This window comes from Erythrolamprus reginae, chromosome 11 (assembly GCF_031021105.1).
Source record: "Erythrolamprus reginae isolate rEryReg1 chromosome 11, rEryReg1.hap1, whole genome shotgun sequence".
Lineage (NCBI taxonomy): Eukaryota > Metazoa > Chordata > Lepidosauria > Squamata > Dipsadidae > Erythrolamprus > Erythrolamprus reginae.
In genome coordinates, this window is record NC_091960.1 from 9,395,336 (window position 1) to 9,417,516 (window position 22,181).

The 22,181-nt window shown below is 41.1% G+C and overlaps 1 protein-coding gene across 1 annotated transcript in view; it reads right to left on the reverse strand.

Annotated features, from left to right (window-relative positions):
* Positions 1-8,713: 8,713 nt before the first annotated feature.
* Positions 8,714-22,181, reverse strand: part of LOC139173877 (B-cell receptor CD22-like) — a 33,504-nt gene continuing 20,036 nt past the window's right edge. Inside the window, exons 8-13 of the mRNA XM_070763751.1 lie at positions 21,330-21,590; positions 19,716-19,815; positions 18,120-18,183; positions 15,985-16,142; positions 12,100-12,184; positions 8,714-9,252 (exon numbers count right to left, since the gene is read on the reverse strand). Coding sequence (XP_070619852.1) covers positions 9,079-9,252; positions 12,100-12,184; positions 15,985-16,142; positions 18,120-18,183; positions 19,716-19,815; positions 21,330-21,590 — 842 coding nt within the window. The 3' untranslated portion in view covers positions 8,714-9,078. The remainder of the gene's footprint in view (positions 9,253-12,099; positions 12,185-15,984; positions 16,143-18,119; positions 18,184-19,715; positions 19,816-21,329; positions 21,591-22,181) is intronic.

Here is a 22,181-nt window from a genome sequence, read left to right on the forward strand (position 1 = left end):
AAAATCTTGAACACCCGGTTCTTATCTAGAAAAATTCGTAAGTAGAGGCATTCTTAGGTAGAGGTACCACTGTACAATGTTCATTTACTGACTTTCCCTTTTTATAACCATGATGGATTACAACGACACAATTAGGGCCGTTACCCAAGAACTAATTCTTCCTTTTAAATGGATCCTGAACAATTGAGGGAATTGAAAGGGAGTGGGTCAAAAAAGGCAAGAATGGCAACCATAATTATGAAATCCAAACCACACACCTCTTTATGTACATTGTGCTAAGTGTAAAAAAAAAGAGGGGGAGTTATACCATCAGACATCATTGTGGCCAATATTTGTACTTTTTGTTTAATCACCAACACCCTGCGGGTAAAGCTTACACTGTAAACAATTCCTGTTGGTTTTATGTTGTGTTCTTATCAGCACATTGCATTAACAATCTTTTTAATGTTGAATTAAAACAGGGTAGTTTTTTAAAAAGTGTAACATGTTTCTCTGTGGCCAGGAATCTTTGAGAGAGACAGACACAAAAACAGTTACTAATATTAGTTATAGATATTAATGATGTACAATAGATTCAGATCCTTTGTGTATGCCATGTTTTCCCCAAAATAAGACCAGGTCTTATATTACTTTTTTTTTTTTGCTCCAAAAGCTACATTAGCTCATATTTTCTGGTTAAGTCTTAACCTGGTTGACGATCTTAACTGGGGCTTATTTCTGGGGTAGGGCTTATATTAAGAACATCCTGAAAAATGATGCTAGGGCTTATTTTTTGGTTGGGTCTTATTTTCAGAGAAACATGGTATGTTTACTTTAGTTTAATTTTAGTTTAATTGGATTTGTATGCCGCCCCTCTCCAAGGACTCAGGGAGGCTCACAGCATATATAAAAGACACAATAATACAATTGATCCAATGAATGTACTTAAAAAACTTTTAAAAATCTAACTTAAAACATTCACTAACATTCACTCAATAAATCATACTAGATACACTTGTTGGTCAAGGGGAAAGATCCAATGACCCCAGGCCTGGCGACAAGGATGCGTTTTTAAACTCTTTCGGTAAGGAAGGAGGGTGGGGGCAGTGCGAATCTCCTGGGGGAGCTGATTCCAGAGGGCCGGGGCCCCCACAGGGAAGGCTCTTCCCCTAAATCCCACCAATATGTGTGTATCTGCATTACATGTTCAACCTCTGTAGATTACTATGAGAAACTGACCAATGCCTTTTTAAACTATTACACGTAGACACCAGTCTGCCCCTGGTACGCCTGGGATCACCGATCCGCTAGCAGACATGGCATTACGTGTGCATTTGTGTGTCCCTTTCATGCACCCCCACACATCTGTTCAAGAATTTGCTTTTGCACATGCGCGGCAGCAAACAAAGGGCAAAAATTGGTGAAAATCGGCGATTTTGGGCCTTTCTTTACTTTGCAAAAATCGCCAATATCATGCGCGTGCAAATATGCAAGATTTTGGCAATTTTCACTGTTTTCTTTGCTTCCACACATGTGCAGAAGGGTGAGGGGTGCATGTGACCGCCGTTGCCCGTGAGTGTGCCCACGCCGGCCTCTGGGACCAATCCGGTAGGGAATGGTAAGTGCGACCCTTCACTGATCGGCATATACACACAGAGAGAGAGAATTTAAGTAACATGTCATATTATATTATTTCTGCCTAAGTGTAAAAATAGATTGAGTTCTTCAGAAAGGAAACATGCTCCAGTGACTGGTGGAAAGTTTATTCTATTAAACCGAATCTACCAGGAAGGACAAAATCTTCTCTTTAAACGTAACCCACGCTTGAATCCGTAAATATAACTCTGGCCGGTTGGTGATCGGCACTTCCCTTTTAATTGGGAAATCGGCAATATGAAAGAGAGAAACTGTTCTTTTCAAAAGTGAAATGACCTGGGTTTGTTTTGTTTTTTTGTTTTTGAGGGGAGATAGTATTTATCTCAAAGATTTATCTCCTAATTGAGAAGATGGTGTGGTGAGCCAGATAGATACAGATAGTCCTTGACTTAGGACTAGTGATGGGCGAACTGAACCCGCACAATTCGGGTCCGTACCGAATTTTGCGTTGTTCGGTATGCCGAACACGAACCCGAAATGTTTTCAAACTTCAGGCAAAGTTCGGGGTTGTGTTCGGCATTTGGAGCTTGGATGTCACCGGCAGGTTGCTAAGTATGCCAAGGTGATCACTTCCTGGATTCCATGGAATCCAGGAAGCGATCACCTTGGCGTCCTTAGCAACCTGCCGGTGATGTCAAAGCTCCGCCCCTGGAATCTCTTCGTGGGAGGGATTCCTCAGCTCCTTCAAAGGGAGGTCTTCACGTAAAAATAATCATTGTTATTTTTACGAAAAAGGACGCCGCAGTGGCGCTGCAAGCAAAGGGCGGTCCTTTCACGTAAAAATAAACATTGCAGGCTCTTTCATTGTTTCTCTCTGTGAAGAATGTTTTCCAAGCCCTAAGTCTTTGCAGGATTTTTTTCATTGCTCTAACTTGCTCCGAGTAAGTTTCTTTCCAACCCTAACCAGGTGCTAACGATGTTCCCATCTCTTATCGGCTTGCAAGCTCTTTCGTTGTTACTCTCTACCAAGAATGTTTTCCAAACCCTGTCTTTGTAGGGTTTTTTTTTCATTGCTTTACTTGCTCCGAATGTTTCTTTCCAGCCCTAACCAGGTGCTAAAAATATTCCCAGCTCTTACTGGCTTGCAAGCTCTTTCGTTGTTAACTCTGTGCAAAGAAGAATGTTTTCCAAGCCCTAAGTCTTTGCAGGGTTTTTTCCATTGCTGTACTTGCTCTGAGTGGTTTCTTTCCAGGTGCTAATGGTGTTCCCAGCTCTTACTGGCTTGCAAGCTCTTTCATTGTTACTCTCTCAGAGCAAAGGTTTTTTTAAGCCCTTAACCAGGGGATAAAACAATGCGTTGAAGGTAACCAGACTAAGGATGCTAGCCCGATGGATACCTCGTAAGCAGATTCTTTTCCCTATTTTCTTCCCCAAAAACTAAGGTGTGTCTTATACTCAGGTGCGTCTTATACTCCAAAATATGGTAAGTCTAAGTGCCATTGTTATTTTGGTACAGAACATGAAGCTCTGGAGTTTCTGAAGGTATCTGAAGCCCTTCATGGCACCGGACCAGGGTATCTACGAGACTGCCTTCTGCCGCACGAATCCCAGTGACCGGTTAGGTCCCACAGAGTGGGCCTTCCCCGCGTCCCGTCAACAAAACAATGTCGTTTGGCGGGACCCAGGGGAAGAGCCTTCTCTGTGGCGGCCCCAGCCCTCTGGAACCAACTCCCCCTGGAGATTAGAATTGCCCCCACCCTCCTCGCCTTTTGTAAGCTCCTTAAAACCCACCTCTGCCATCAGACATGGGGGAACTGAGATATTCTTTCCCCCTAGGCCCTTACAATTTATGTATGGTATGTTTGTTTGTTTGTATGTATGTTTGGTTTTACAAATAAGGTTTTTTTAGCTCTTTTAGTATTGGATTTACATGCTGTTTTGTATTACTGTTGTTAGCCACCCTGAGTCTACGGAGAGGGGCGGCATACAAAACCAATTAATAATAATAATAATAATAATAATAATAATAATAATAATCATTATTATTATTATTATTATTATTATTATTATTATTATTAATTAATTAATTAGATTTGTATGCCGCCCCTTTCCGTAAATTCGGGGCGGCTCACAACATAATAAAACAATTCATAACAAATCTAATAATTTACAATTTAAAATTTAAAGTAGTTAAGAAAACCCCATTTTTAAGCAGACATACCTACAAACATACCATACATAAATTATATAGGCCCGGGGGAAATATCTCAATTCCCCCATGCCTGACAACAAAGGTGGGTTTTGAGAAGTTTAATAATAATAATAATAATAATAATAATAATAATATCGGAATCAGCATCTTCTGGAAGCATTCAGCTCTTAGGTTTGTCTTCCCCAGATAGCTGAGCATTTTGCTACACTACATTTAACTGTGTGGACTCTATTCTGTCAACAAAAACAGCCTCGTCAATCAACCAGACTTCCACCGCAGATCAACCTGTTGCAGAATTGCGTGGCGCAAAAGCAAACAGGATGATGTTATCTGATAAAATGTCCCAAAGGTCAGGATTGGTTAGAGGGAAAATGGGGCCCATAATGAGTTCCCTGACAGTTATCTAGCCAATGAAAGGAGAATATTGACCGACTTACTGTTTGACCTCCCCTGCCTACAGCTGTTGTTTGCCTTCCCTCTAAGTGGCAGGCATGGTCCGCTCTCCACACCCCAACTCCTTCCCTCCAATGATCTTTGTTGATTTGCTGATGGCTGGTATCTTTAAGTGCCACTAAAACTTGTTGATGAAAGATAGAAACATAGAAACATAGAAGACTGACGGCAGAAAAAGACCTCATGGTCCATCTAGTCTGCCCTTATACTATTTCCTGTATTTTATCTTAGGATGGATATACAGTGGTACCTCGAGATACGAGTTTAATTCGTTCCGGACCTGGGCTCTTAAGTCGAGCAGCTCTTATCTCGAACGACTTTTCCCCATAGGAATTAATGTAAATAATTTTAATTGGTTCCAGCCCTCAAAAAACTCACAAAGTTAGTCTAAATTATGCAGAAAGACATGTTTTTAATGAAGAAATGTACATGTACATATAAATGAATAATGAAGTTTCTTTCACTTAACTTGTAAACTTTCTTAAACTTTTAAATTTACATATGTTCAACTTCTCTGCCACCCAATCCTGTAGGACAGAGGTCCCCAACCCTTTTTGCACCAGGGACCGGCTTTAAGCGATCAAGAGAGGAATGGGTGAATGAATGGACGGAGGGTGGGAAGGAAGGAAGGAAAGAGGGAAGGGACAGGAACAGAGGAAGGAAGCAAGGAAACTTATGAAAGGGGAGAGCAAGAGAGGAATGAGTGAAGGGAGTGAGGGAGGGAAGAAGGTGGGAAGGAGAAAGAAAAGAAGAAATAGAGGAAGGGAAGGTAAAAGAGAGAAAGAAAAAGAGCAAGAAAGAAAGCAAGAAAGAAAGAAAGGGGGAAGGGACAGGAACAGAGGAAGGAAGCAAGGAAACTTATGAAAGGGGAGAGTAAGAGAGGAATGAGTGAAGGGAGGGAGGGAGGGAAGAAGGTGGGAAGGAGAAAGAAAAGAAGAAATAGAGGAAGGGAAGGTAAAAGAGAGAAAGAAAAAGAGCAAGAAAGAAAGCAAGAAAGAAAGAAAGAAAGGGGGAAGGGACAGGAACAGAGGAAGGAAGCAAGGAAACTTATGAAACGGGAGAGTAAGAGAGGAATGAGTGAAGGGAGGGAGGGAGGGAAGAAGGTGGGAAGGAGAAAGAAAAGAAGAAATAGAGGAAGGGAAGGTAAAAGAGAGAAAGAAAAAGAGCAAGAAAGAAAGCTGCAAGCACCCCCCCGAGCACCCCAGGCCGGCTGCAACCTTTTAAAACACGCGCGCCGCTTCACAGCTGTCTCCTGAAGCCGAACGCGGAAGTTAGCGTTTGGCTTCAGGAGACAGCTCCTTGGCGCTTGTATCTCGAATTTGGGCTTGTAAGTAGAACAAAAATATCTCTCCCCTCCCAGCTCTTATCTCGAGTTGCTCTTAAGTAGAGCAGCTCTTATGTCGGGGTTCCACTGTATGTTTATCCCAGGCATGTTTAAATTCAGTTACTGTGGATTTATCTACCACGTCTGCTGGAAGTTTGTTCCAAGGATCTACTACTCTTTCAGTAAAATAATATTTTCTCATGTTGCTTTTGATCTTTCCCCCAACTAATTTCAGATTGTGTCCCCTTGTTCTTGTGTTCACTTTCCTATTAAAAACACTTCCCTCCTGAACCTTATTTAACCCTTTAACATATTTAAATGTTTCGATCATGTCCCCCCTTTTCCTTCTGTCCTCCAGACTATACAGATTGAGTTCATTAAGTCTTTCCTGATACGTTTTATGCTTTAGACCTTCCACCATTCTTGTAGCCCGTCTTTGGACCCGTTCAATTTTGTCAATATCTTTTTGTAGGTAAGGTCTCCAGAACTGAACACAGTATTCCAAATGTGCTTTACCCAGGGAATTAAGAATTGCTCACAAAAGCAATTCCATGTACACGCTTAGCATTTGACAAGGAGACAGGTACCAACTCTACCTTCATTCTTCAAATTACCATATTTTTCAGAGTACAGTGGTACCTCTACCTACAAACGCCTCTACGTATGAACTTTTCTAGATAAGAACCAGGTGTTCAAGATTATTTTGCCTCTTCTCAAGAACCATTTTCCACTTACAAACCCGAGCCTCCGAAACTGTAACTGGAAAAGGCAGGGAGAAGCCTCCGTGGGGCCTTCTGCCGCATGAATCCCAGCGACCGGTTAGATCCCACAGAGTTGGCCTCCTCCGGGTCCCGTCGACTAAACAATGTCGTCTGGCGGGACCCAGGGGAAGAGCCTTCTCTGTGGTGGCTCCGACCCTCTGGAACCAGCTCCCCCCAGAGATTAGGATTGCCCCCACCCTCGTAAACTCCTTAAAACCCACCTCTGCCATCAGGCATGGGGGGATTGAAACATCTCCTCCTTGCCCATGTAGTTTTTGTGTATGATTCTATTGTGTGCTTGTTTTTTATATATTGGGGTTTCTTTTTTTTTTGGACTTTTTAACCTAAACCTGTAATTTAGATTGCTAAATATTAGATTTGTTACTATGTACTGTTTTTTACCATTGTTGTGAGCCGCCCCGAGTCTGCGGAGAGGGGCGGCATATAAATCCAATAAATCTACTCTAATCTAATCTCTAGGAATCTCCTGAGAGGAAACAGTGCTGGGAAAGGCAGGGAGAAGCCTCCGTGGGGCCTCTCTAGGAATCTCCTAGGAGGAAACAAGGCCTCCACTCTCCCTGTTGTTTCCCCAATCACATGCATTATTTACTTTTACATTGATTCCTATGGGAAAAATTGCTTCTTCTTACAAACCTTTCTACTTAAGAACCTGGTCATGGAACGAATTAAGTTTGTAAGTAGAGGTACCACTGTATAAGACACACCTTAGTCTTGGGGGAGGAAAATAGGGAAAATCTACCTGCCAAGTATTGATCTAGCTAGCGTCCTTAGCTGTTCAGTTTCATCATGTTATTTTATACCCTGGTTAGGGCTGAAAAAGAATTTTCAGAGAGAGTAGGAATGAAAACAAGCCTGCAAAGTCTTAGGGCAGGAAAAACTGCTTCAGAGGAAATAGGAAGCTGGAAAATTTGTTAGCACCTCCTTAGGGCTGGGGAAGAAAGCTCCGAAAAAAACTACATTAGGAGTATAAGACACACCCAAATTTTCAGCTCTTATACTCCGAAAAATGCAGTACTAACTTTCTCTGGTACTTAATAAATTGGCTGAAGAGTTGGGGGAAAGATCAAAGGCAACATGAGAAAATATTATTTTACTGAAAGAGTAGTAGATCCTTGGAACAAACTTCCAGCAGACGTGGTTGGTAAATCCACAGTAACTGAATTTAAACATGCCTGGGATAAACATAGATCCATTGTAAGATAAAATACAGGAAATAGTATAAGGGCAGACTAGATGGACCATGAGGTCTTTTTCTGCCGTCAGTCTTCTATGTTTCTTTATAAAATAATTTTTATTGAATTTACAAAAATATACATTCTCAGTGGTACAGAATGAGCCACAGATAGTCCTCGACTTATAACCATTCATTTAGTGACTGTTTGAAAGTTACAATGAAAAAAAAGGAACTTACGGCCAGTTTTCACAAGACCATTGCAGTATCCCCCTGCTCATGTGATCAACATTTGGGCACTTGGCAACTTGTCATGTATTTATGATGAATGCAATGTCTTGGGATCACGTGATACACCCTTTGTAATCTTGCCAGCTGGGTTCGGACAAGAAAAATCAACAGGGGAAGGCAAACTCAATTAGTGACAATATGATTCACTTAACAGCTGCAGCAATTTGCTTAAAAGCTGTGGCCAAAAAAATGTCATAAAATGGAACAAAGCTCACTTAACAACTGCTGTGCTTAACTACGGGCTCAGCTATGGCCATAAGTCAAGTACTAGTGGAACAAGTCAGCATAGGTAGCTTTCTTTCTGATTTTCTGCATAGGTTTTGTGTTGTGGTTAGCTCTGGCCCAGCTCCTGCCCCAAGGACTGTGGATGTGGGGGAGACATCCACGTGCCGCAGGCCTGTTTTGCCCCCGGTGGAATCTGCTGATGAAGGCTCCTCTGACCAAGAAGACATGAGTGACAGGGAGGAGGAGAGTGTGGCAGACAGCTCAGAAGGAGATCAATTATCTAGCTCCTCCTTGGATTCAGAACAAGAGTTCATGATACAGCCACGCATGTGGAGAGCGATGCATAGGCAGCAACAACTGAGAGATTATTATCAAAGAAAATGAGGCCACCTGTGGTTGGGTGCGGCTGTGGTCATTATGTTTCTATGTTTCTAAGAGGAAGCAGATTTCCAAATTGGCTTGGTTTACCTGTATTATAGCATTAAAACATGGGTATATGGACCCTTCTTTTCCTTTTAAAAAACCACCGTACCCAGCAAGGATTGAAAAGGATTTTGAGAACTGAAAAAACCCAACTATATGAACAAGTCTATGGAGATGCTCAGTCATCCAAGTCATAGTTGTCCCCAAAATGCTTTTGGAGCTGAAGAAGCTTCTGGGATAGGAAGCGAAACATCTTCAAAGAAGAACCAAGAAAGTCCAATTGCCTCTTGAAAAAAAAAAAGCATGCATATGAAGAAGTTTGAGCTCCTCTATAATAGTTTCTAAGTGGTGGATTGAATATCGGGCAGAGAAGAGCAAGCTTTTCTCGGTCCTATGTTGAAAGTTGACCATTATACCACCCATATATCTTCTCTTGTTGTTGACTTGGACATCCAATATAAATACGGCTTTATTAGCCCTTCATCCTATTTGACATTTCTTCTTTTGCCTGCAGAACTCTGATATTCTTGGCTGTAAAAAGAAAGCTTTTTAGAACACACCCAACTCTAATCCCTCTCGGCTCCCTAGCAGGGGAGTCTTTATCTCTGCAAAGTTGAGTAGGTCAGTGCTTCAGAGTTGCATACTGGATGCTATCTTCGGATTCGGAATCTGTTTCTAAGTCAAGGTTGATGGGACGGGGGTGTGACGCTAGGTTCACCAAGGAAGAATAGTGCAGTTCCTCCTCTTCTTCTTCGTCTTTCTTCGTCACGTTCTCATAGTCCACCTTGGTGTCATTCTAAAACAACAGAAGGGATTTGTTTAGGTAGAGGATATTAGATTCGAAGGAACATTAAGACCACTCCTCCAGAATACCCTATGCAACAAGACTTACAATCCTATGTTTAGAAAGCTTAGAACTACGTCGCCTTAAACACGATCTAAGCATAGCCCATAAAATCATAGGCTACAACGTCCTTCCTGTCAATGACTACTTCAGCTTCAACCACAACAACACACAAGCACACAACAGATACAAACTTAAAGTATGGGATTTTTAAATGTTTTTTAAATTATTAGATCTGTTATGAATTGTTTTATTGTTGTTGTGAGCCGCCCCGAGTCTACAGAGAGGGGCGGCATACAAATCTAATAAATAAATAAATAAATAAATAATAAATATGTCAACACAGAAAATGTGTTGGAAAAAAATGTGCATGTCCGTTATAAATAAAGATCTTTGCCGACCTTCAATTTTTTTCAAATACATCAGTAAGGGGTGAGTACAAGTGCACTAGAGTGCCTTCCGTCCCCTGTCCTATTGCTCTCCTATATCTCCTATTCCTTTCTTCTATTCCTATATCTCGTCTTCTATTCTTTCATTGATATGTTCTATTACTATATCTTCTTTTCTATTCTTTCTTAGATATATTTTACTATGAGAATCTCCTCTATAACCTTCATCATGTATTTTACTATGTGTATATAGATATATACCCACTAAAACCCTCATTGTGTAATGGACTAAATAAGTAAGTGAGTGAGTGAGTGAGTGAGTGAGTGAGTGAGTGAGTGAGTGAGTGAGTGAATGAATGAATGAATGAATGAATGAATGAATAAATAAATGAATAAATAAATAAGTAAATAAGTAAATAAATAAGTAAATAAGTAAATAAGTAAGTAAGTAAATAAGTAAATAAGTAAATAAGTAAATAAGTAAATAAGTGAATGAGTGAATGAATGAGTGAATGAGTGAATGAGTGAATGAGTGAATGAATGAGTGAATGAATGAATGAACGAACGAACGAACGAACAAACAAACAAACAAACAAACAAACAAACAAATAAATCTACATGCTCATGCAGAAATGGACTTAAGAAGATTTCATGCTGGGAACATGGGAAATCAGCCCAAACTGCCCGTCCTTGTCCATGATTCAATTTCTGCTTTACGCGTTGCTAAAAAAAGCTACAGGGACTTTATGAAAATAAAAGCAGCCAAGCCCAAGAGGGAAGAACATGAAGAGAAAACACCCCTGGGACCACACCAGAGGGTAGAGCAACTCAGCCCAGAAAAAGGGGAACACATCGTTCTCTTTTTAAAAGAAATGAATAGCTATTTCAAGGGCGATCGTTTCTCATAAATTGTACCAATAATAAGAACAACAAAAAAATCTGAAAAGAAGAAGCTGGATCAAAAGACCATGACTTTCTCATAAGCTGGATTTCAAATTTCATCATCTCAAGACAGCACATCTCCTAAGAAGCTGCCTAGTGATAATAGAAGTTGTAGTCCAAACACATCGGATGAAGGTCCCATCTGGTCATTCTGGCCCTGGTCTTTAAAATAGGAAATTGATAGAAAATAATATTATTGCATCGGTAGCTGTATTGGCTATCAATTGATCTCTGAACGCAATTTAAAGCCCTACATGGCTTAGGACCAGGTTATTTACGGGACCGTCTCCTGCCTTATGAATCCCAGCGACCAGTCAGGTCCCACAGAGTTGGCCTTCTCCAGATCCCGTCAGCTAGGCAATGTTGCCTGGCAGGACCTGGGGTAGAGGCTTCTCTGTGGCAGCCCCGGTGCTTTGGAACCAACTCCCTCCAGAGATTCATACCACCCCTACTGTCCTGGCCTTTCGTAAGGCTTTAAAAACTCGTCTTTGCCAGCAGGCTTGGGGCCATTTGAGCATTGGTATTCTACTCATATACCTTTGAGTTTAAACAGAATGAATGTGAGTGACTGTTTAGGTGGGTGGGTGGATGGATAGATGGATGGATGGATGGATGGATGGATGGAAGGAGGAAGCAGTATTAGGTATGTGGAAGGTCTTAAGCATAAAACTTATCAGGAAAGACTTAATGAACTCAATCTATATAGTCTGGAGGACAGAAGGGAAAGGGGGACATGATCAAAACATTTAAATATGTTAAAGGATTAAATAAGGTTCAGGAGAGAAGTGTTTTTAATAGGAAAGTGAACACCAGAACAAGGGGGCATAATCTGAGGTTAGTTGAGGGATAGATCAGAAGCAAGGTGAAAAAAAATTATTTTACTGAAAGAGTAGTAGATGCTTGGAACAAACTTCCAGCACACGTGGTTGGTAAATCCACAGTAACTGAATTTAAACATGCCTGAGATAAAATAGTAGAAGGGCAGACTAGATGGACCATGAGGTCTTTTTCTGCCGTCAATCTTCTATGTTTCTATGTTTCTATGGATAGATAAATAGATAAATAAATAGATAGATAAATAGATAGATAGATAGATAAATAGATAGATAGATAAATAGATAGATAAATAGATAGATAAATAGATAGATAAATAGATAGATAAATAGATAGATAAATAGATGAATAAACAAACAAACAAATATAACCAAAAATGGCATTAGGAATGGATCACTTTGTAGGAGACTTATCTCTGTTCATCTGCATGGTCTACTCAAACCTTCCTATCTCTGGAATGAAAACATGAATGAAAGAGGACCTCCTGCCTTCTCCAAATAGATACCTTCCATATGTGCTGGCTGAGCATTCTGAGATCTGCAACTCCAGCATTATCTGAGTTACAGGGTCAACAATGCCACCCACACCCAGCCCCATTCATAACCCAGAGGGATCTGGCTCAAAGGATATGTACCTTGGGGTGCAATGCAGGTTTCTTTACTACACTGTAGATCGCACTGTTCTCTGAGGAATCTAGTCCCACTTTTGGTGGCATGACGCTGTAATCAAAGAAGACATCAAGAAGACATGGGTGAGATTATTTGATGGGCTTGCTATCATTTGTTTCTTCTCTTCAAAATAACTTTTTTAATACACACACTGTATATATATTAAAAGAAAGTAAAGTTCCTTTGATGTCATAACAGGAGACAAATTTGTGACTCTAGCTGTGCCTCGTTTGTTTCTTGTCTTCAAAATACCTTTTTAAATACACACACACAAACACATACACACAGAGAGAGACATACACTGTATATATATTAAAAGAAAAGTAAAGTTCCTTTGATGTCATAACTGGAGACAAATTTGTGTCTAAGGCTATCATTTGTTTCTTCTCTTCTCTCAAATTGTGTCTCATTTGTTTCTTCTCTTCAAAATAACTTTTTTAATACACACACACACACACACACACACACACTGTATATATAGATACAGTGATACCTTGTCTTACAAATTTAATTGGTTCCGGGATGAGGTTCTTAAGGTGAAAAGTTTGTAAGATGAAACAATGCTTCCCATAGGAATCAATGGAAAAGCGATTAATGCATGCAAGCCCAAAATTCACTCCTTTTGCCAGCCGAAGCGTCCGTTTTTGCGTTGCTGGGATTTCCCTGAGGCTCCCGTCCATGGGAAACCCCACCTCTGGACTTCTGTGTTTTTGCGATGCTGCAGGGGAATCCCAGCAGGGGAATCCCAGCAGCGCAAAAATGGGCGCTTTGCTGGCAACAGAAGTCCGGAGGTGGGGTTTCCCAGCGAGGGGAGCCTCAGTGAAATTGCAGCATCACTAAAACACAGAGGTCCGGAGATGGGGTTTCCCAACAAGGGGAGCCTCAGTTAAATTGCAGCATCCCGAAAACACAGGGGTCCAGCGGTAGGGTTTCAAGGACTTCAGTGTTTTTGCGATGCTGCGATCCCAGCAGCGCAAAAACGGGTGCTTCGCTGGCAACGGAAGTCCGGAGTCGGGCATCCCAGTGGTGGCAGTGGTTTTGTAAGGTGAAAATAGTTTGTAAGAAGAGGCAAAAAAATCTTAAACCCCAGGTTTGTATCTCAAAAAGTTTGTATGACGAGGCGTTTGTAAGGCGAGGTATCACTGTATACTATATATAAAAATATAAAAGAAAAGTTCTTACGATGTCATAATAGGAGATAAATTTGTGTCTCTAGCTGACTTCTATTTTGTAAATTTTTGTACACCCCCACTTAAATTTCCTTTAAAAAAAAAATTAGGATCCACAAGAACTTTGCTATCTTTCTTCACAGACTGGAACTAAAGTGAACACACTGAAAAATATGGCTATGGTTTCAAAGATAGATCTCTCCTGCATGGAATTTCAGCATCCGAGGAGGCAATAATTTGCTGTTTTGTAGATCTAGTTAGCCTCATGGAGGTCTAACGGAGCCCTGTGTGAATCACAACTGATCATCTTCAGACTGACCACGTGTAACATCCTGTGGAAGTAAGTCACTCTGCTTTTGCAAAGCGACCTCAGCTGACCACATCAGCCTGCAGATGCTCAGAAGTGACTTCCACTACTAAGAAAAAGGAAGCACACAATACTCATTCAACTGGTTAGAAGAGCAGCATTGGGCATTTGATAAAGGATTTTGGACATAAGTTGTACTTCCTTCACTGAATCCAAACACCCCCTTTCTAAGAATGGCAGATCCCTAATCTAAAGGAGTTTATCTTGAATTCAAGGCCAGATCTGTGTATCTACCATTTGTCAAGGGAAGAGGAGGGGGATATTTGAATCGTTCTATTTATTTATTCTTTTCTATATGTGTACCCTTTTTCATGCTTTGTATTCCTTTATAACCTTTAACCTGATTTATAACCATTGCCCTGGTGCTGAAGCTTCCTGCCAACGACCACTTCAGCTTCAACCACAACAACACATGAGCCCACAACAGATACAAACTTAAAGCGAACTGCTCTAAACTCGACTGTAGGAAATACAACTTTAGTAACCGGGTAGTTGATGCATAGAACTCACTACCAGACTCTGTAGTATCAACCCCTAAAACTTTACCCTTAGACTATCCACTGTTGACTTCTCCTGATTCCCGAGGTCAGTAAGGGGCGTGCATACGTGCACCAGAGTGCCTTCCGTCCCCTGTCCTAATGTTTCTCTCTTACTAGAAATATCTCACCTTTTGGGGAACCGTGGATTATGTGGGTTACATCACGGGAAGTCCGTCAAAGAATGGCCCTAAGAAAATTCCCTTATCCCTTTCTCAGAGCGGCCAGTACAATAACATCTTCACACCTATGGATTGGCTGAGTCCACACTGGATTGTTGGGAGGGGATTCTAATTTCTTTTATTCTATGTGTTTTGCCTGGGGGACGTCGGAGCCTACTTTGATTCTGTCCTGCTATCTCCCCTTTTCAATAAAAGGTTCCTTTTGAAAGGCCAAGTTTCAAGAGTCTTTACTTTCTTGAATAAAGGGAAGAGGCTGGACCTTACACTCTGCATTGAACCAGAATTAATACCAAGGGTGGCATCAGTTGTGGGGTGGAGAGGACATTATCAAGACGTATAAGTTCCTGATCATGTGGCTGTTCTTTTTTCTCCTTCCGGCTCTTCACATTTTCTCTCCAAATGAGTAAGGTGAAGCCCTGTTTGTCCATCTTCTCTGTCTCCTAGAAGATGCCGGAGGTCCAAAGGGAGTGGCAAAAAATGGACTGTGGGACCATGGTCAGTGAAGGGCTGCAAAAATTTTTACTACCACACTGTGGCTTACTTTGTGGGTGTGGCTTGCCAGCCATGTGACCAGGTGGGAGTGGTTTGATGATCATGTGACCAGGGGTGTCTTAAAGGTGATGTGACTGGCTTAAAGGTGGCCAACTTGATGTTACTCTCGTCAAGGGTTACAGTTAGGGTGCCTGGCCTCTCCTTGCCTCAAAGAGCTACAATTTCCCTATCAATTTCCCTATTATTGAATATCCAAAATATCCTGTTTAATTCTATGTATATATGTACGGAGAGTCTACGGAGAGGGGCGGCCTACAAAACTAATAAATAATAATAATGATAATAATAGTAATAATAGTAATAGTAATAGTAGTAATAATAATAATAATAATAATAATAATAATAATAATAATAATAATAATAATATTGAGCTGCAACGACTCTGGCATAAGCCCGTGAAAGTGGTCCCAGTGGTACTTGGCACGCTGGGCACAGTGCCAAAGGATCTCAGCGGACATTTGAAAACCATTGGAATTGACAAAATCTCCATCTGTCAATTGCAAAAGGCTGCTTTACTGGGATCGGCAAACATAATTCGCCGCTACATCACGCAGTCCTAGGTGCTTGGGAAGCGCTCGACTGGTGATGAAATACGAAATCCAGCATAGTGATCTCGTTTGCTGTGTTGTACTGAATAATAATAATAATAATAATAATAATAATAATAATAATAATAATAATAATATATGTACATACATATTACACACAGGCACACAAAAATATACATTATCTACTATATAAACTGTATGTGTATGTACACACACACATGCATGTGCAGCTCTTCTAAAATTATACACATTTACTGCAATAAGAAAAACATTCCCAGAGCCCAGAAGGAGAAAAGAGGAGGGGGGGGGGGAATCAAAAATTTTCTACCAATTCTGCATAGCTGACTATACCCGTAGGAGCCCATCACTGAAAGGTGAAGAGGAAGCAGTAGGCAAATTAAGGAAACAGGCAGAACCTATCAATAATCTTGTAAAAGCTGAAGCCAGCAGTGTATCCCTTGTGATCTCTTACAACCTTGATCACTTCTTCAACATACCTGGAATAAACAGTACGGTCCTGTAACCCAGTGTGGGCGAACTGGAGCCTTGCGTATGAAATGGTGCCATCTTGCTCCTCATTCCGGCAGTCGAGGTGGCTCTCTCTTCTATCACCGTTTGGTCTGGAGTTGTTATGATGGGGTGCTTCTCGCTTGGCCTAAGGGAAAGGGAGGGGGAAAAATTGCAATATCCTAGCTCGGGAAGACTACTAGATCTCCAATTTTCCTAGCTGCAGTAAAGAGGAAGAATTTGATCGGTGCAGCTTGTTGGAAAATAAAAATCTGGGTGCTGGTCGAATTGTATCCATTCATGACCTGTTTGTTGCATGGATGTCCCCCTTTGATTCTTTTGAAAGCTCAAAATGATCTATTAATTTCTTCTCACTTTTCAATTCTATAAGATTGCTATAAGTTAGACGAGAGAGAGAGAGAGCACTCATTCTCAATATCCTTCATTACTTCCACAGTACAGTTCCAATCTAGAAGTCATTATGCTCTCTTTCTCCTCCCTCCTTCCCTCCTTCTATCTGCCTCCCTCTCCTTTCCCCTCCCCTTCTTTTTCCTCTTCTTCCTCTTCCTCTTCTTCTCCTCTGCCTTCTCCTTCTCCTCTTTTTCCTTTCCCTTCTCTTTTTCCTCCCTCGTAGGAAAAGCAAGTAGGATGCTTGGCTGCATAGCTAGAGGTTTAACAAGCAGGAAGAGGGAGATTGTGATCCCCTTATATAGAGCGCTGGTGAGACCACATTTGGAATACTGTGTTCAGTTCTGGAGACCTCACCTACAAAAAGATATTGACAAAATTGAACGGGTCCAAAGACGGGCTACAAGAATGGTGGAAGGTCTTAAGCATAAAACTTATCAGGAAAGACTTAATGAACTCAATCTGTATAGTCTGGAGGACAGAAGGAAAAGGGGGGACATGATCGAAACATTTAAATATGTTAAAGGGTTAAATAAGGTCCAGGAGGGAAGTGTTTTTAATAGGAAAGTGAACACAAGAACAAGGGGACACAATCTGAAGTTAGTTGGGGGAAAGATCAAAAGCAACGTGAGAAAATATTATTTTACTGAAAGAGTAGTAGATCCTTGGAACAAACTTCCAGCAGACGTGGTTGGTAAATCCACAGTAACTGAATTTAAACATACCTGGGATAAACATATATCCATTGTAAGATAAAATACAGGAAATAGTATAAGGGCAGACTAGATGGACCATGAGGTCTTTTTCTGCCGTCAGTCTTCTATGTTTCTATGTTTCTATGTTCTTTCCTACCCAACCATTGCAGGTTACAGGGATGCTATCTCGTTCTCAGTCACTAAATAGAGAAGAAGTATTATAGGCTAGTAACAGGATCGCTGGATTTGGAAGAAGTAGGAACATAGAAACATAGAAACATAGAAGACTGACGGCAGAAAAAGACCTCATAGTCCCCAAAACCTTTAACCTTAGACTATCTACAATTGACCTCTTCCCCTTTCTAAGAGGTCTCTAAGGGGTGTGCATAAGTGCACCATTATAGAAACATAGAAACATAGAAGTCTGACGGAAGAAAAAGACCTCATGGTCCATCTAGTCTGCCCTTATACTATTTCCTGTATTATATCTTACAATGGATATATGTTTATCCCAGGCATGTTTAAATTAAGTTACTGTGGATTTACCAACCACGTCTGCTGGAAGTTTGTTCCAAGGATCTACTACTCTTTCAGTAAAATAATCTTTTCTCACGTTGCTTTTGATCTTTCCCCCAACCAACTTCAGATTGTGTCCCCTTGTTCTTGTGTCCACTTTCCTATTAAAAACACTTCCCTCCTGAACCTTATTGAACCCTTTAACATATTTAAATGTTTCGATCATGTCCCCCCTTTTCCTTCTGTCCTCCAGACTATACAGATTGAGTTCATGAAGTCTTTCCTGATACGTTTTATGCTTAAGACCTTCCACCATTCTTGCAGCCCGTCTTTGGACCCGTTCAATTTTGTCAATATCTTTTTGTAAGTGAGGTCTCCAGAACTGAACACAGTACAGAACATTTAGGGTATTAGAACTGGAAGGAAGCTAAAAGACCTACGATTCCTCCTTAATGCCCTCTCCACGTCTACTGTACCATAGAAAACAATAGAAGGTGATTCTTAACCTTCCTCACAATGAAGGAGCCTGCCCTCTGTGTAGTGCCAACATCCGAGTGTATTGTTTTCTTTCTGCAAGAGGAGAGAAACAGAATTAGTCACCATTGCTCGTGGTTTGGGAACCCGTTCACAGGAATGGATGCTGTGAGGCCACTGGGAACATGCTGCTGTTGCTGTGAGATGGACCCAGTCCTACCAGAATTTCAATTCAATTCAATTTATTAGATTTGTATGCCGCCCCTCTCCGAAGACTCGGGCCGGCTCACAACAATAATAAAAACAGTATAACAATGGAACAAATCTAATAATAAAATATATAAAAACCTCAACAATTAAAAACCATGCAGCACATACACATCAAAAATGAAATATAATAAGCCTGGCGGAGAGGTCTTAGTTCCCCCTACCTGGCGATATAGGTGGGTCTTAAGTAACTTGCGAAAGACAAGGAGGGTGGGGGCCGTTCTAATCTCTGGGGGGGAGTTGATTCCAGAGGGCTGGGGCCGCCACAGAGAAGGCTCTTCCCCTGGGGCCCGCCAAACGACATTGTTTAGTCGACAGGACCCGGAGAAGGCCAACTTATCGGCCGCTGGGATTCGTGCGGTAGAAGGCGGTTTCGGAGATATTCTGGTCCAGTGCCATGTAGGGCTTTAAAGGTCATTACCAACACTTTGAATTGTGACCGGAAACCGATTGGCAGCCAGTGCAGACCACGGAGTGTTGTAGAAACGTGGGCGAATCTAGGAAGCCCCACGATAGCTCTCGCGGCCGCATTCTGCACGATCTGAAGTTTCCGAACACTTTTCAAAGGTAGCCCCATGTAGAGAGCGTTGCAATAACCGAACCTCCCAACATCTCCCCTTGCCTATGCAGTTTTATGTATGGTATGCTTGTGTGTATGTTTTTTATATATAATGGGGTTCTTAGGCTTTTAATGTAGGATTGTTATTTTAGACTTAATATTAGATTTGTTATTATATATTGTTTTATCTCTGCTGTGAGCCGCCCCGAGTCTGCAGAGAGGGGCGGCATACAAATCTAATAAATAATAATAATAATTTGTTGATTAGATTTATATGCCGCCCCACTTTTGGAGGATTCTAGGCGGCTTACCACCAAATGCAAGGTGTAAAAACCCGTTAAATTTTGTCAATATCTTTTTGTAGGTGAGGTCTCCAGAACTGAACACAGTATTCCAAATGTGGTCTCACCAGCACTCTATATAGCGGGATCATAATTTCCATCTTCCTGCTTGTTATACCTCTAGCTATGCAGCCAAGCATCCTACTTGCTTTCCCTACTGCCCGACCACCCATTTTGAGACTGTCAGAAATCACGATCCCTAAATCCTTCCCTTCTGAAGTTTTTGCTAACACAGAACTGCCAATGCAATACTCATCATATGTCTTCCTTTTGAACTGTCCCCCCATCAGCCAATTATGGAGCAAAGGATGTTGAAACTATTCCTAAGCAAAAGTCTGCGTTAGAAAAAGTGACTTTCCCCACTGTCTTCCATATCTGCAGGGCACCCTACTCTATCAGTAGAATGGTGACCGTCATGACTATAGTTGATCATTGCCTGCAGGCCATTGACTGTCACTTACCGTCTCTTCAAGCCATAAATCAGCAACCCCAGGAAGATAATTAAGGCAAGAACAAAGCCAAGGCTAATCAACGTTTGTTTCATCACTGTAGCTCTGCTGTCTGCACAGTACAAATGAAAAATAACAGGATCTCAATTTGATTTTGTGCCAGCTTGAATCCCCAGCCTTATTTGCTCATCAAACCTATGCCAATTAACGCCCCCCGTCTATTTCTATTCATATAGTTTGCATGCTCAGAGGAATTCAAAGGCAGTAAACGATAGAACAACATTTAGGTACTGCCAGTGAAGGGCTACCAATTATTTTACTACCACGCTGTGGGCGTGGCTTATGAAGGACACCCTGCATTTTCTTTCAACATCTTTCAGTGCAAATTGGGTGCTCTGGGATGGAGCTCCATTTTCGCTACCCCACTGCATCCCCTACCCCCGTCCAGGCAGCAGCCCATCCCCAGGTACTGTCATTTATTTGCTTTCATTCTAGATATAACTTTGCAGAGACTCAATTCTAAGTAAGGATAATATTTTTTTTAAAAAAGGATTAAAGAGAAGAGGAGAGGAGAAGAGAAGAGAATTGTTGTGGTTAGCTCTGGCCCAGCTCCTGCCTCAAGGACTGTGGACGTGGGGGAGACATCCACATGCCGCAGGCCTGTTTTGCCCCCGGTGGAATCTGCTGATGAAGGCTCCTCTGACCAAGAAGACATGAGTGACAGGGAGGAGGAGAGTGTGGCAGACAGCTCAGAAGGAGATCAATTATCTAGCTCCTCCTTGGATTCAGAACAAGAGTTAATGATACAGCCACGCATGCGGAGAGCGATGCATAGGCAACAACAACTGAGAGATTATTATCAAAGAAAATGAGGCCACCTGTGGTTGGGTGGGGCTGCGGTCATTAGTGAGGCTGCTATAAAGAGCAGCCTGTGGGTTTGGCCATTGTGGAGGATTATCTGATCGTTGTGTTTCGTGACTGCTTTACTGACTTTGACTTTTTGTGTGGTGATTTTTCCCCGCTTTGAAACTAAACCAGAGCAAAGTGTGTTTCACTTTGTGAAAGAGGAAGGACTGTGAATTGCCTCACAGCTGCAAGCTGAGTATCACAGAACTGATAAGGGACTTGTACAAATTACCAGTTTGTTTGGAGACGAGTGTTCTTTGCTATACCAAAAGGGGGCTTAGTTTAAGTGAATTTTCATTATAAAGAACATTGTGTCTGAACTTTGTACCTGTGAATTTTTTGGGAGGATTCTACCAGAGAGCCCGACAGAACAAGAATAGAATAGAATAGAATAAGTCTAAGTGCTGTTGCTATTTATCTCTTCAATCCAAGTGTGAAAACATAAATCCCTCTCTGAAAACAGACTAAACTTCATAGAGAATTCTTCAGTCATGAGTTGCTCATTTAAAAAAAAGGTATTTTAGCATCAGCCAACCTGATTTCTACCCTCGTGAATCTCCAAGCCAACAAGAATATTTGGAGCTGTTCTCCAAAATATTTTCAGAACATGAAGTTGCCTGGTTCTGTTTGACTAGTTGTCTTTCCATTGCCAAGAATTTCTTAATCAAAGATAGTCAACTATCTGGAACTGGAACAATATTTTTCAAGGGAAATACTTACAGGATACACTAATGGTGATGATCTGTGATTCCTTATTAGAGACAAAATGTAATGCTTTGCAAAGATATTCTCCTGATTGCTCAACCTTAATTTTCTTGAGTATTAAGTTTTTGGAACGCTCCAGAAGGATCTCTTCTTCATTCATGTACCACTTGTAAGTATTCACTGATGGGTAAGCATCATTATCACATCTCAAAGAGACATCCATGCCTTCAGTAACAGCTTTCTTGTCTAGGGTTAGATGAACATTACGAGGACCATCTGTCGGAAAAAGAAAGAGTCACTCGATTTAATCCAGCATTTGTATATTTGATTCTCAGCCTCTGTTGCAAGACAAAGGAATTGATAAGGACTCGGGAAGAGACATAGATGGAGACATAGATGGAGTCAACCCCTAACCCCCAACATTTCTCCCTTAGACTATCCACGATTGACCTCTCCAGGTTCCTAAGAGGTCAGTAAGGGGCGTACATAAGTGCACTAGTGTGCCTTTCGTCCCCTGTCCAATTGTCTTTCTTTTATCTCATATATCATATATATTTTCTTCCTTTCATATATCTTCTCCTCTATTTTTACATATTATCTTTATATATATTACTTCATGTCTATTCTCTTCCATATGTATTGTGTATCGGACAAATGAATAAATAAATGAATGAATAAAATAGGCTTCTACAGTAATCCCTCTCTACTTCACGGTTCATCTTTCATGGATTCGCTATTTCATGGGTTTTTAAAGGGGGCTTAAATCCATTAAATCCATTAAAAGTTCATAAAATTCTTCTACAGTACTACTGAACTCTATTAAAGAAACTGGTAGGATATCACATGTAGTTCCAGCTGAGAAACCTA